Source organism: Monodelphis domestica, chromosome 4 (assembly GCF_027887165.1).
Source record: "Monodelphis domestica isolate mMonDom1 chromosome 4, mMonDom1.pri, whole genome shotgun sequence".
Classification (NCBI taxonomy): domain Eukaryota; kingdom Metazoa; phylum Chordata; class Mammalia; order Didelphimorphia; family Didelphidae; genus Monodelphis; species Monodelphis domestica.
Genome location: NC_077230.1, coordinates 417126537 through 417141000, shown reverse-complemented (window position 1 = coordinate 417141000; position 14464 = coordinate 417126537). Strand labels below are relative to the sequence as shown.

The 14464-nt window shown below is 41.7% G+C and overlaps 1 protein-coding gene across 1 annotated transcript; it reads right to left on the bottom strand.

Annotated features, from left to right (window-relative positions):
* Window positions 1–3127: 3127 nt before the first annotated feature.
* KRTDAP (keratinocyte differentiation associated protein) lies at window positions 3128–6336 on the bottom strand. Its single transcript, XM_007491840.3, has 6 exons — window positions 6203–6336; window positions 4887–4925; window positions 4760–4801; window positions 4465–4509; window positions 3624–3671; window positions 3128–3323 (listed from the first exon to the last, which is right to left on the bottom strand). Exons 1-6 carry the CDS (start codon window positions 6287–6289, stop codon window positions 3285–3287), a joined length of 300 nt encoding a protein of 99 aa, XP_007491902.2. The 5' UTR covers window positions 6290–6336; the 3' UTR covers window positions 3128–3284.
* Between the last annotated feature and the right edge of the window lie 8128 nt (window positions 6337–14464).

Genomic DNA, 14464 nt, shown 5'->3' with positions numbered 1-14464 from the left:
GGTGATCTCTTGCCTTTTGACTGAATGAATCTACTTCCCTGTTAGCCTTTTGCAAAATGTGATGGAGTTCTTTCTGATAGAGGGGCAGCTTATCATCATGGGCTGACAATCTGTTTGTACCCCAAAGACATAATAATGAAAAATATTTTGTACAAAAATATTCATACCTGCACTCTATGTAGTGGCAAAAAATTGGAAAATGAGGGGCTGCCCTTCGATTGGGGAATAGCTGAACAAATTGTGGTATATGATGGTGATGGAATACTATTGTGCTGTAAGGAAGGATGATCTGGAAGATTTCTATAATAACTGGAAGAACCTCAATGAATTGATGCAGAGTGAAATGAACAGAACCAAGAGAACATTGTACACAGAAAGTGAAACATTGTGGAACTATCCAATGTAATGAACTTTACTACTAGCAGCAATACAATAATCCAGGACACTCCTGAAGGTCTTATGGGAAAAAATGCCATCCACATTGAGAGAAAGAACTGTGGGAGCAGAAACACAAAAGAAAAACATATTACATCACTTATTGCATGTATATATGGGTATGTGATTTGGGGTTTTGACTTTAAAAGACTGCTCTGTAGAAAAAATGAATAATATGGACATAGGTCTAAAGTGATAACATTTGTACAACCCAGTGGAATTACTTGTGGGTTCTGGGAGGAAGAAGGGAAGGAAAATGAATCATGTAAACATGTAAAACTATTTTGAAAATAAATAAATAAAAATAAAGTATGACCCTGGAGGATTCTCCAACTACCCACAATGCAATTCTTGAAAAGTAAGCTCTATAGGCAAACTGTGGACAGTTTCTTGCTCATTCCTTCCCTGGGGTGGGGTCCCCATCCTTAGAAAGTAAGCATGGTAGCCAAATTGTGAGCAGTTTCTTGCTCATTTCTTTCCTTTGGTCACTATTTTCAAATCTCTGCCTAGGCTAACCCTACAGACAAAGACCTTATCTCCCACTCCCCAACATATCCTATAGCCTTTGTACTCATAATGCCTGACAGCTAGAGTAGTATATATTTCAATAAATATTTGTGGATTTGATCTGGCTTTCTACATGACTCTACACCAGTTCCTGTCCTGCCAAATTCCAGATCAGAAAGTTGTCTCCTCTATAGAATCTTCCCTGATCAGAATCAGATTACCTGGGATAAGTTCAACTGTACATAGAACGAAGAGGTTGGACAAGATAACTCCTAAGTCCCTTCTAACTCTAAAAATTATATAATTTTATTATTCTATTTAAGAGAAAAGTCTTTGTATTATGTATATATTCTGTTCTCAGAGTTGTGCTGAAGCTACCAGCTCCATAGCTTGAGAGAAAGACAATTGTTAAATCTTCAGTGTGAGCATTTACCCCCTTGGAAATTGGCAAACACTACAAGTCAAGGCTTGCTTTGTTGTTTTGTTGATTCTCTAGATCTAAGAAAGTGATGAAGAAACTGTTAAAATGCAGATTAAAATTATATATGGGTCATAGATACATTTCCCCCACCAGAGTGTACACAAACAGTACACCTCTTCCTGTTCTCTTCCCAATGCCTAGACATTTAATAAATATAAATATCAACTAAATTCCTTAGTGTCTTAAGTCTTACAGATGGTGATTATTCAGTTCATAATGACTATTTAAAATCCATTGTTCTCTTTCCTTTTTCTATACTTTCTCTTCTATACCGCTCACTCAGATAGAGCTCTTGCTCATTTTCTAGCTTCTGCACCTTTCTTTTGATGAACATGACTTTTCTGTACTTAAGTTTCTCATTTCCTTTGTACCTATTGGATGGAGATGACTATGCTCTTCTTTCTAATAAGTTCTTGGCTTGTTTGGTTCCAAAGAAGAGACAGGAGAAGCTATCTCTCCCATTCCTTTGCGGAGGAAGGGGTTCAGATGTGTGGTACATTACATAGAAGATTTTTTTTAAGTGTTCTTAGCATTTCTGCCTCTTAATGATCTTTTTTTTCCTACAATTTTTATAGAGGCTGATGACTCTTTAGGAATGGGGACGGAGAAGACTATATAGGATGCAATGTAAGCAATGTAAAACAAAAACACCGACAAAATCTATTTTTAAAAAATAAGCCCTTGGCAAAGAATTGGAAATTGAGAAGATGTCCATCAGTTGGTGAATGGCAGAACAGATTGTGGTACATGTTGGTGATGGAATACTATTGTGCTATAAGGAGGGATGAGCAGGATGATTTCAGAAAAGCTAGAAAGATCTACATGAACTGAAGCAGAGTGAAATGAACAGAACCAGGAGAACATTATACACAGTTAACAGCAATGTTGTATGATGATCAGCTGGGAAAGACCTAGCTACTTTCAGCAATACAATGATCCAGGACAAATCGGAGGGTCTTATGACAAAGAATGTCATCCACCTCCAGAGAAAGAACTGTGTTGGAGTCAGATGCAGATCAAAGCATACGATTTTTCACGTTAGTTTATTTGTGGTTTTATTTTGGGATTTGGGTTCTATAAGAGTATTCTCTTACAACCTTGAAGTATATTTTGTATGCTAATACATGTATAACCCAGATCAAATTGTTTACAATCTCCAAGGGGGGAAGGAGGGGGAGACAATTTGGAGCTTATATTTCAGAAAATGTATGTTGAAAATCATTACATTTGATTGGAAAAATAAAATATCTTTCAATTTAAAAAAATAAGCCACTGGACACAACCTGAGCTCACCCTATTGTCTCCTTATTCCACCGCTACTTCCAGTATATTGCAGACCAATTTTGTGGAGACTCAGTAAATATTTTTTGAATGAATGGGCTGCTTTACTTAGCGTAAGGAAATGTAGCATAGGCTCTATCAGTACTTCAAGTCCCTTTGGGGCCATTTTTGCAGGTGCAGGTATGAGTCATCCTCTTCTCTCTTGAATGATGTCTGAAAGGTGCCTTGTCCAGATATAGTTGCCAACATCACACACTCTTCATCTGGCCCCCAGTTCTTTCTCTCCTGCCTGTGTTCATTCTTTCCCTGGCCCTCAGGACTCAAGATTCCTGCTCCCTTACCCGATGGCTCTCCATAACCCCTTAGCCTCCCACATGGCTCCATTCTTGGGAAACAGTGAAAGGACAGAGAGGCACAGGAAGATTTCACAGGTGGAATTATCTTTATTAGACCTACAAGGGCAGGGAGAGATTTCTTTGGAATGAAACAGATCCATCCCCGAAGTTCCCCAGGGTAGTTTAGGTGTTGAAAATTGACTTCATTATGGGAGTGTTGGTATAGGATCCTGTGTGTTTGGGGTTCACTGTCCATCAGGAATTATACTCCTCATTCCTTTCAACTAGAAAGAGGGAGGAAAGAGAGGGAGAAAGATGATCAAATGATGATCCAGGTGCCCCAGGGAAGTGGAGGCCTCTGAAGACCTAGAGAGGGGATCAGTGAGACTGGACACTTTACAAGAGTTTCAAGACTAGGAGTCCAAGCTCCCACCCTTCTTCATTACTTGAGTTCTGACTTGCTCCCATTTGATAACAAAAGGCAATCATTCCTGACCCTTCCCCTTTGGCTATCCCCACTGCCTCCCTTACTCCTCATCTCCTCCACACCTTTTGGACCCCCAAAATGTCCCCCAACTTCTTACCTTAGGTAAGACTTCCCAGTTGAGGAAGGGGAGTTTTTCTTTAAGAGCCTAAAAGGAGAGAATAAGAGTACGGTCTAAGAAGCAGATGATATTGTGGGAGAGGGAAGGGAGGAAGCATGATCATGACTCAGAAACATTGGTGTTCCCTAACTATTTAAAAGTGGACATTTATATCATGCTTTAGGATTTACTGAATGTTTTATACAAATGATCATTATATTGAAGGAGTGGTAGTGGTGGTATAGGGGAAAGAACATAGGAGACCTGGGTTCTAGTTCCAACTACTGCCAATTGAGGCAAGATGAAACCAAGGAACGATCAGTGGCTCTGGCATCAGAGCACCTGAGTTCAAATATTGCCCCAAGAGCTTCCTATTTGTGGGACTTTAAGCAAGGTATGTAGCCTCCCTGGGCTTCAGTTTCTTTAATTAGGAGACTACTTAAATAGATAACCACTATGATCACTTCTAAGTCCAAATCCAAGCTGTTATGAACTTGTGTGACCTCGGGCTTCACCAAATCATTTCAGCTAGGAACTTCACTTGTCTCATCAAGTAAGGAAGGTAGATGAGAGGATTTCTGATGGGTTAGCTCTAGAATTCTGTGATTCTGTGAGTGAGTAAAACTTTTCTGCCTCTTCCTATAGCTCTATAACTTTCCTGCCCTTGCCCCTGAATTTGGTAGTCGCTTTGTAGAATCTGTTGGACAGGATCTTGGTGGGACAAGGTTGTAGAATTTTTAAAAAATCTTCCCCATTACCCACCCCAAAACGTGGAGGTAGCTCTGGGAGCTGCAATCTTATGTCCCCATCTTGAGAGGAATCAAAGAAAGCAAGCACTTACCTCAAAGAAAGCATGCCAGTTTAGGAACTCCTTAGACTGAAAGGCCTGTATAGAGAGAGAGGAGTAGGAGCAGGTGAGGAAGGAAAGAAGGAATGGAGTTCATCCTCTACCCTGGTACCTCCCGGTAAGAAGAAGAAAATGTTTTTCAAAGGGAGTCGGAATCATTTCACCAAAGCATTATGAACCCACAGCTAAGTTATCAAACTTTTGAGCCTAGAACATGAGCTTGTTAATTAACATGGATGTAGAATCTTGCATATTCAGGAAAGAACAGAGACAAAAACTGGATACTTACAGATCGCCATCTATCCACATTCAGGAACTGGGTATCAGGGCTCTAGGTAAAGAAAGGGAGGTATTGTGAGTGTTGGAAGGGGGTTTGTAGGTATAGGAAGGGCAAGAGAAGAAATGAGGGTGCCTACCTTGGATTCCTCTGCATAATTAGACTCAGTGGTCATTCCCTAGGAAGTGGAGAGGGTAAAGAAAAAAGATGAATTATCATCATTGTCTCTGCTACCCTATTCTTTCTCTTTAGAACTTAGGAGAAACACCTGAGTAATGTTTTATTTTTACCACTGAGGGTAAGCCATTCTCTAGCCATTTCTCCAGAGCTGAGGCTCAGTTTTTCTTCTTCTAGTGGCTAGGCCTGGAGGGAGGGGTGGGGGTAGGGTGGATAGGGATAGAGGATAATGGGAGTTGGTGATTAGCAAGAATAGGAGCAGAAGGGGATTTAGGGGCTGAGCCTTCCTGAGTTTTCAGTTCTTCACTCCAGTCATTGGTAGGCATAATCTACACAGGATAGGAATACTGAATAAAGGGAAAAGAGAAATCTTCACATAAGAAGCAAATTCATATTTTTCAGCAGATAATCTTTAGAACTAAGAGTCAGGATGCCTAATTTCCCAAACTAGAACTGTTGTGGTTATAACTTTCACAGGATGGTCCAGTAGGCTTAGAGTCTGGATGACCTGAGTTCAAATCCTGTCCCAATCACTGACTGTCTGACCATGAACAAATCACTCAACTTTTCTCATCCTATGAAAAATGGAGATGGTTGGACTCAATGGCCTCTGAGGTCCAGCCCTTCCAGTGCTAACTCTATGACCTTATTCCTCATCTAGCTTCTACTCCTTCACCCTTGCTTTGCCACCTGCCTCCGTGTACCCTGTCCTGTCTGCCTTGAGTTTCAGCTCTCCCCTTTCCGATCGTGCAACAACACTTTAGATTTCCATGACCTAGTGACGTCTGCCCTTGAGACAGGATAATGTCAAGATAAAACACTATATATTTGTGTATATTATGTGTGTGGTATCTGTGTATGTGGACATGCAGACCCACATACATACACACCCCTGTATCTATGAAGGCCTTAAGATTTTCCAAATCTTAGTCTTTCCATGTCATCTGCACTTCAAAATGAAGGGCTCCAGGGATGAAAATTGAAGCAGGGAGGGCTTTGGAGTTCAAGCACTCTGTTTCTAGCCTTCCCAGGATACAGACATCCAGGTCTCCCTCCCAAGAATATAGGCATCTTCCCCAACTGAGATCCAATACTCAGTTCCCCTCACCTACCTTATCCCCAAGTTTGTCTAGCCACTAGTTCTAATTTAGCCTCTGCCTTAGCATTGTGAGAAAGGAAGTAGGAGTCCAAGGATGCCATCTCCTCTTTCCCCCATCCCAAGGAAGAGAAAGCACTGAGGCTCATAGAGGGGATAAGAAAAAATCATCATGTGCTTACCCAAGAGTCTCCTAAGGCAGCCCCCTGGGCAGAATGGAGAGCAAGGAGAGAGAGCAGAACAGCGATAGAAAGGACAGGGACCTTCATGATGACTGGTTTGGGGTGCTCTGAGGCGTGGCCCCAGCTCTTGTCCTTTATATCCACCAGGAGGTGAATGTGTAGAGGGATAGGGCTCCCACCCCACTGACTCACCCCTGGATCCCACCACCCATCCCTTGGGCTGAGGGAGGGGGCACTATGCTGTTCCCCATTTGCAAATGATTTCACAATTCCAGCTCTGCCCCAGGCACAGGGAAGGTAGGGCATCAATAGAGCTGTTCACAGACTTGGAGATGGAGTAGAGACAGGGCAAACCTGTTACTCACAAGGATTGGTATTAGGACCCAATTATCCAGCCCCCTAGTCCTTGACTTCCTCCACCCAAGTCTCTCATTTCCTTCCCACCATGTAAATGTCCTGTCCCCCCAAGTGCTTGCACACTTCCCTCCTAATTAACATTCAGGCATCTTTGGCCCAAGTCCCAAGTCATTCTATCTTAGCATCTGAAGCTAAATGGAGATCAGAGAATCTAGGTAAATTGTTCCATCTCTGCCCCTTACTGCCTTCATGACTTTGAGTAACTCATGACCTCCCTGGACTTCTGGCACCTCATCTGTAAAACAGCAGGACTGTCCATTTATCGACTAGCATTTCATAAGCTGTTACTATAAAGCAGGCACTGTGCTAAGCCCTGAGGATCCAGGCCTGACTCTCAAGGAGCTCCCAGTCTACTGGAAAAGACAGTATGCCAACCACTTTGTACAAATAAGATACGAAATTAGGATGAATATGGTCATCTCAGAGATTAAGGAGACCTGGAGAAAGCTTCTTGCAAAAGGTGGGACTTCAACTGAGACCTGAAGGAAGCCAGGAGGCAGAAATGAAAATGGAGAGAGTTCTAGGCATTGAGGACAGCCAGAGGAAACCCTTTGAGTCGGCAGATGAAGCCTCTTCTATGAGGAACAGCAAGGAGGCCAGTGTCCCTAAGTCGCAGATTATATGGAAGGGACGAGATATAAGAGGGGTGGCCAGATGGACCTGGAGTCAGGAAGACCTGAGTTCAAATTTGACCTGAGATACTAACTACCCATACACAAGTCACTCACTTCACCCTGTTTGCCTCCCTTTCCCTATCTGTAAAATGAGCTAGAGAAGGAAATGGCAACCTCTCCAATGTCTCTGCCCAGAATGCCCCCAAAAGGGGGTCATCAAGAGTCAGACAATGATTGTAATAATAGAACAATATTAGGAGAACAAAGGAAAAGTAGGAAGGGGCCAGATTAGAAAGAGCTTTGAAAGTTAGAGGATTTTCTATTTGATCCAGTGGGGAGCCAATGGAGTTGACTGTGTAGAGAAGTGACAGGATCTGACCTGAGCTTTAGAAAAGCTAAGACAGATGAGTTGACAATGGATTGAAGTTGGGGAGAGACTTGAGGCAGCAGCAGCTCTTGCAATAATTCAGATGTGAGATTATGAGGACACTGGAGCGGGAGCAGTGTCAGAGAGAAGGGAGCATATACCAGACATGGCAGAACTAACAGGATTTGGCAATGGATTGGCTATGGGGAAGAAGTAAACGAGTGAGGAGTCAAGGGCGATGCGTAGTTTGCAAGCCTTGGGGTCAGGGAAGGTGGTAGCATCCTTGACAGAGGGTTTGACATGAGGCTCTTAAACACGCCGAGTTTGAGATGTCTATGGGGCATCCAGTTCAAAATGCCCAGTAGGTCGTCGGAGATGTGAGTTTGAAGGTCAGAAGAGAGGTTGAGGCCAGCCAAGTCCATCTGAGAGTCATTTGCATCCAGATGATCATGGGAGCTGATAAGCCGGATCACCAAGATTGGACTCAGCCTCTATGAAACCGACGATCCTTTCTTTCCCAGGATGCCTTTCCCCCTGGGATCCTCTCTGACCTGAGTAGCCCATCCATCCTCATTGGGCTCTAAGATAAGAACGGGAAACAAAGTGCAGGAAGAAAGAAGCACCAGACTTGGGGAAACTAGATGTGAGGAGCCAGGCACCTTAAACTAGTGACCTGCTCCACTGAGGGTTTATTCCTTCCCCACCCCCAGCTGAGGTCAGTCCTTAGGAGGGGATAAAACATCATTCCTAATCAAACAGCCGCCTCCACAAGAAGGTTGGCTGGCATAACTGGTTACTAGCATTGCAGCCAATCAGCTTCCCAGGCAAGGCAAGACCTTATCTGTGAAACCTGCTCTTCGGCCTGAGGTCTGATGCAACTATGCACCCCATACGAATACTGATAAGGTGGGGGAAGCTTTGAGTTTTTTGGTTGAACCTCAGCTGTAATTCAAGAGATATTACTCCTCATCCCACACTTTGAGATCCAGCAGAACTGGCCTTCTTCTCTTCTTCACACAACAGCTGGAATTGGGACCTCATCACCTCTGCCCCAGAGTCCCTGTCCTCCTTCAATTCACAATTCAAAGACCTCCTGTTTGCAGCTTTTCCTCCGCCACCTAACCCCGTGACCTCCTTCCTAAACCACCTTACATTGGACCATTCTGTTTGGATTTCTATTTATACTGTAATGATAGGAATAAATGATTTCATTGCTATAAGGAACTTCCAGATAGGGAAACTCCCTCTCCCTGTGCAGGTCTCCACCTTCCCTGAAATTTATAGTTTTAGGCAGGGTTTCTTCATCTATAGTCCTTGGTCTTGTTTTTATACAAAATATTTTAATAACTATGCCTCACCTAAATGGTCAAAGAATATGAATAGACAATTCTCTGATGAAGACATTAAAGTATAGTCATATGAGGAAATGCTACAAATCACTATTGATTAGAGAAATGCTAATTTAAAAAAGCTCTGAAATACCCAGCTCACACCTACCACATTGACTAACGTGACCAAAAAAAAGAAAATGATAAATGTTGGCTGGGGATGTGGGGAAATTGAGACATTAATGCATTGTTGATGGAACTGTGAACTGATGAAAATTCTAGAGAGCGATATGGAACCGTGCCTGAAGGGCCATAAAATTGTTCAGCAATACCATGATTGGGTCTGTATCCTAAAATGATCAGAGATCAAGGAAAAGGATCTACTTGTATGAAAATATTTTTAGCAGCAATTTTTGTTGCTAAAGAATTGTGGCAAAGAATTGGAAACCGAGGGAGAGTCTGTCTGTCTGAACAAGCCATGGCATAGGGTTATAATGGAAACTATTGTGCTATAAGAAATGATGAACAGGATGAGTTCAGAAAAACTTCGAAAGACTTCTATGAAGTGATTCAAAGTGAAGTGAGAAGGACCAGGAGAACACTGTGTACAGTAATAGAAATATTGTACCATAATGAAGGATTCAACTATTATCAGCAAAACAAGGTTCCAAGGAACTCGATGAAAAATATTCTCCACAGCCAAAGAAGGAACTGTTGAAATCCGAATGAAAATCAAAGCACGTCATCTTCGACTATATTTCCTTTGGCTTCCTGTGTCATCCTGGGAGTTTTTGTGTATTTAAAAATATGATTCTGAGAAGGATCTCTAGGCTTCACCAGACTGATAAAAGAGTCCAGGACACCAAAAAGGTTGAGGACTCCCATCCTAAAGAGTTGGCCAGATGAGAGACTTGCCCAGAATCACACAATCAGAGGCAGGATTATTTTGTTTCTCTTCATCCTCTTCTTCCTCATTAGAATGCAAACCTCTTAAGAAGACGGATAATTTCATTTTCTATATTAGCATCTTGAGGGCCCCACTTGCTTACTCAGCAATCTCTAGTTCCCCCCAAGACTTGAAGTCTCTTGACTTTTCTCTCTGTCTCTGTCTGTCTGTCTGTCTCTGTCTCCCTCTCTCTCTCTTTCTGTCTCTGTCTGTCTGTCTGTCTCTGTCTCCCTCCCCCCCTCTGTCTCTGTCTGTCTCTTTCTCTTTGTCTCTCTCTCTCTCTCTCTCTCTCTCTCTCTGTCTCTGTTTCTCTGTCTGTCTGTCTCTGTCTCCCTCTCTCTCTCTCTCTGTCTCTGTCTGTCTGTCTGTCTCTGTCTCCCTCCCCCCCTCTGTCTCTGTCTGTCTCTTTCTCTTTGTCTCTCTCTCTCTCTGTCTCTCTGTCTCTGTTTCTCTGTCTGTCTGTCTCTGTCTCTCTGTCTGTCTCTGTCTCTCTCTCTCTCTGTCTTTCTCTCTCTCTCTCTCTGTCTCTCTCTCTCTCTCTCTCTGTCTCTCTCTCTCTCTCTCTCTCTCTCTCTGTCTCTCTCTCTCTCTCTCTCTCTCTCTCTCTCTCTCTCTCTCTCTCTCTCTCGCATGCGCGCGCAGACACACACACACACACACACATACACATACACCATACCAACCAAATCATATAGCAACAAGTTCAAATTAGTATACCTCAGTGCATGTTATGAAAGGAAATACTGTGGAGGAGTGATTGTGGAGGGTGAGGTTAATCTAGGAAGACTTTCTGGAGGAGTAGGTTCTAATGAGTAGTGAATTGTTGTTTATTAACACGGGGGCTTGTGGATGTCAGTTTGTTAATATTGGGGTCAGCTCCAAGAGTTAAGGAGTGAGTTGTATGACCCTGGATCAGTCACTTAATTCCCATTGCCTAGACCTTGCCACTCTTCTATCTTAGAATGAATACTAAGACAGGAGGTAGGGTGTTTTTTTTTTTTAAGAGTTGAAGAGTGGAGGAAGAGATGGAGCAAAGCTAAAGGTTTCTCCATGGTCCCCTTAATTAGCCAAAACAGAGAGCGGCGATTTGGACAATCCCTTAAGATCATTCCCAAGCGATTTCATTTGCATTTTGGAGTTCATGTCTTTTCTGGTTTTGTGATTAGCAGCCAGTTGGAGTGGTGTAGGAATAGGTTGGGGAAAGCAGAGAACCAGAGGAGAGGAAATCAGGCTGAGAGGAAGCCCCTAGCCATTCATCTGGCACTTGGGAAGTCCTGGAAGAGTGTGGACTCACTTAGCACTTAGTTACATGCTCTTACACTGGAGGACAGAGAAGGACGGGATGCAGTCCCGGCCCTCAAAGAGTGTGTGCAGTCTAGTTTGTGAGACAAGGCAAGTGCACAGAACAGATCCTAGGCGGGCTAGGCAGGTAGAGGCAGGGCACTAGTTCTTTCCTCAGAGTCAAGACACTCATGAATTCAAATCCTGTCTCGGAGACTGTGTGGCCCTGGACAAGTTACTTAACCTGAATCAGCCTCAGTTTCCTCTCCTGTGAGATGGGAATAATAATAGCACCTACTTCCCAGAGTAATTGTGAAGATCCATTGAGAAATTATTTATCAAATGTTTTGCAGACATTAAAACTATATGAACCTGGGCAAGTGTGCCTCAGTTTCCTCACCTGTAAATTAGGATAATAATAGCACCTACTTTCCAGGGTAGTTGTGGGGATCCAATGAGATATTTGCAAAATGGGATAGTTGAGGAGCGCGTTCCACATAGAAAGAGAACCTTGCAGCCAAAGGCACCCAGTCTAGAATACTTGGGATGGGTCTGGAGGAACAATGAAGAACAGAGTGACTGAGTGTGGAGGTGAGAAGTGTGAGGTTAGGCTGGAAAGATGCGTTGGAGCCTTCTTATTGTCATGCAAAACACACGTTCATATTGGTCATTGTTGTAAGAACAAACTCATACATAACCAAAACCCACAAATAAAACCAAAGATATACTGATGGGAAAGACGACTCCAACAGGTCTTTCTCTGGAGGCGGATACCATTCCCGCGATGAGTCTTTCAGGTTTGTCCCAGATCAGTGCATTGCTAAAAGTAGCCAAGTTTTCACAGATAATCATCATTCAATATCACTGTTATTGTATACAATATTCTCCCAGTTCTGCTTATGTCATTCTGCATCAGTTCCTGCAGATCTTTCTAGCTTTTTCCAAAACCATCTTGCTTATCAATTCTTATAGCACTATTGTATTCCATTGCCAGCATGTACCATAATTTGTTCAGCCATTCCCCAGTTAATAAGGCATACCCTCAATTTCCAATTCTTTGCCACCACAAAAAGAGCAACTATAAATATTTTTGTACAAGTAGGTTCTTTCCCCCTTTTTTATTATCTCTTTGGGATACAGACACAGTAGTGGCATTTACAGGATCAAAGGGTATGCATTGTTTTATAGCCCTTTGGGTATAGTTCCGAATTACCTTCCAAAATGGTTGGATCAGTTCGCAACTCTACCAACAATGCATCAGTGTCCCAATTTTGTCACATCCCCTCTAACATTTACCACTTTCCTTTACTGCCATATTGGCCAATCTGATAAGTGAAAGGTGGTACCTCAGCATTGTTTTTATTGCATTTCTCTAATCAAGAAGGATTTAGAACATTTTTTCATATGATTATTGATGGCTTTGATTTCTTCCTCTAAAAATTGCTTTTTCATATCCTTTGACCATTTGTCAACTGAGGAATGGTTTATATTCTTATAAATTTAACTCAGTTCTTCATAAATTTGAGGAATTAGACCTCTATCTGAGACATTTGTTATAAATTTTTTCCCAGTTTGTTGTTTCCCTTCTAATTTTGGTTACATTAGTTTTGTTTTACAAAAGCTTTTTAGTTTAATATAATCAAAATTATTCGTTTTACACCTTATAATACTCTCTATCTCTTGTTTTGTCATAAATTCTTCCCTTCTCCAAAAGATCGTCTCCAAAGATCTGACAGATAAACTATTCTGTGTTCCCCTAATTTAGTTATAGTATTACTCTTTATCTCTCTTTCTTCCATTTGGATTATTTTATTTTAATAACAAATTTCTACATAAGTTTTCCAAGGTTATTGATTATATATATATATGTGTATATATATATCCTCCCTTCTTCCCTCCCCATCCCAGAGCTGACAAACAATTCAGTCTGAGTTATACATATATTATCACACAAAAAATATTTCCATATTATTCATTTTTGTAAGTGAATATAAATAATCTTACAAAACCTCATAACATACACCCAAATAAACAAATAATAAATCATATGTTTTCATCTTCATTTCTACTCCCACAGTTCTTTCTCTAGCTGTGGATAGCATTCTTTCTCATAAGTCTCTCAGAATTATCTGAGGTCATTGTATTGCTGTAGAAAAGTCTATCACACTTGGTCATTCCACAATATTGGAGTTACTGTGTAATGTCCTCCTGGTTCTGCTTATTTCACTCTGCATCAGTTCACATAAATCTTTGCAGCTTTTTCTGAAACCATCCTGTTCATCATTCCTTATAACACAATAATATTTCATCACCTTCATATACCACAATTTGTTCAGCCATTCCCCAATTCAGGGACATGCCTTTAGTTTCTAATTCTTTGCTACCACAAAAAGAGCAACTATAAATATTTTTGTACAAACAAGTCCTTTCCCACTTTTAAAAATCTCTTTGGGATATAGATAGACCTAGTAGTGGTATTACTAGATCAAAAGGTATACATTCTTTTGTAGCCCTTTGGACACAATTCCAAATTACCCTCCATAATGGTTGGATCAGTTTACAACTCCACCAGCAATACATGAGTGTCCCAATCTTGCCATATTCCCTCCAACATTTACCACTGTCCTTTACTGCCATATTAGTCAATCTGATTGGTGTGAGGTGGTATAGAGCCATCTTATAGAAGACTTGGAATGGCAATCTAAAGAGACATTTTTATTCCATAGGTAATGGGAAACTATGGAAAACTTTTGAGTAGGAAAGCAGATTGATGAGGGCTGTGCATTGGAATGGTTCATCTGATTTCCTGTGCAGATTACCCTGGGGTGGTGGACAAACTAGAAAGGAAGTTGAAGTATTTCTGGCAAAAGTAATGACTGCCTGACTTAGAATAGCAGCAATGAGAATGGAAAAGAGACTTGTTGGTGAGAGATAATCTGGAGTTCAAATGAACAAGAATTGGTGGCTGGATAATCTGTGAAGAACAGTGTTTGCACGTGGATGCTCTGGAGTTACCAGTTGAAAAACATTGTGACTCCATTGATTTAACTACCTCCCCTTCTTCCTTCTTTTCCCCTCCTTTCCTCTCTTCCCTGCCTTCTTCCCTCCCTTCCTTCCTCTGTCTCTACTTCTCTTTCTCCCTCCACCTTTCTTTCTTTTCTCCAGTAATACTTTATTGTATTCCCCTCTCATTACATATAAAAACAATTTTTAACATTTATTTTCTGACATTTTGTGATCCAAATTATCCCTTCCCCTCCCCTCCCTGTCTCCTCCCCAAGATGGCAAGCAATCTGATATAGGTTATAC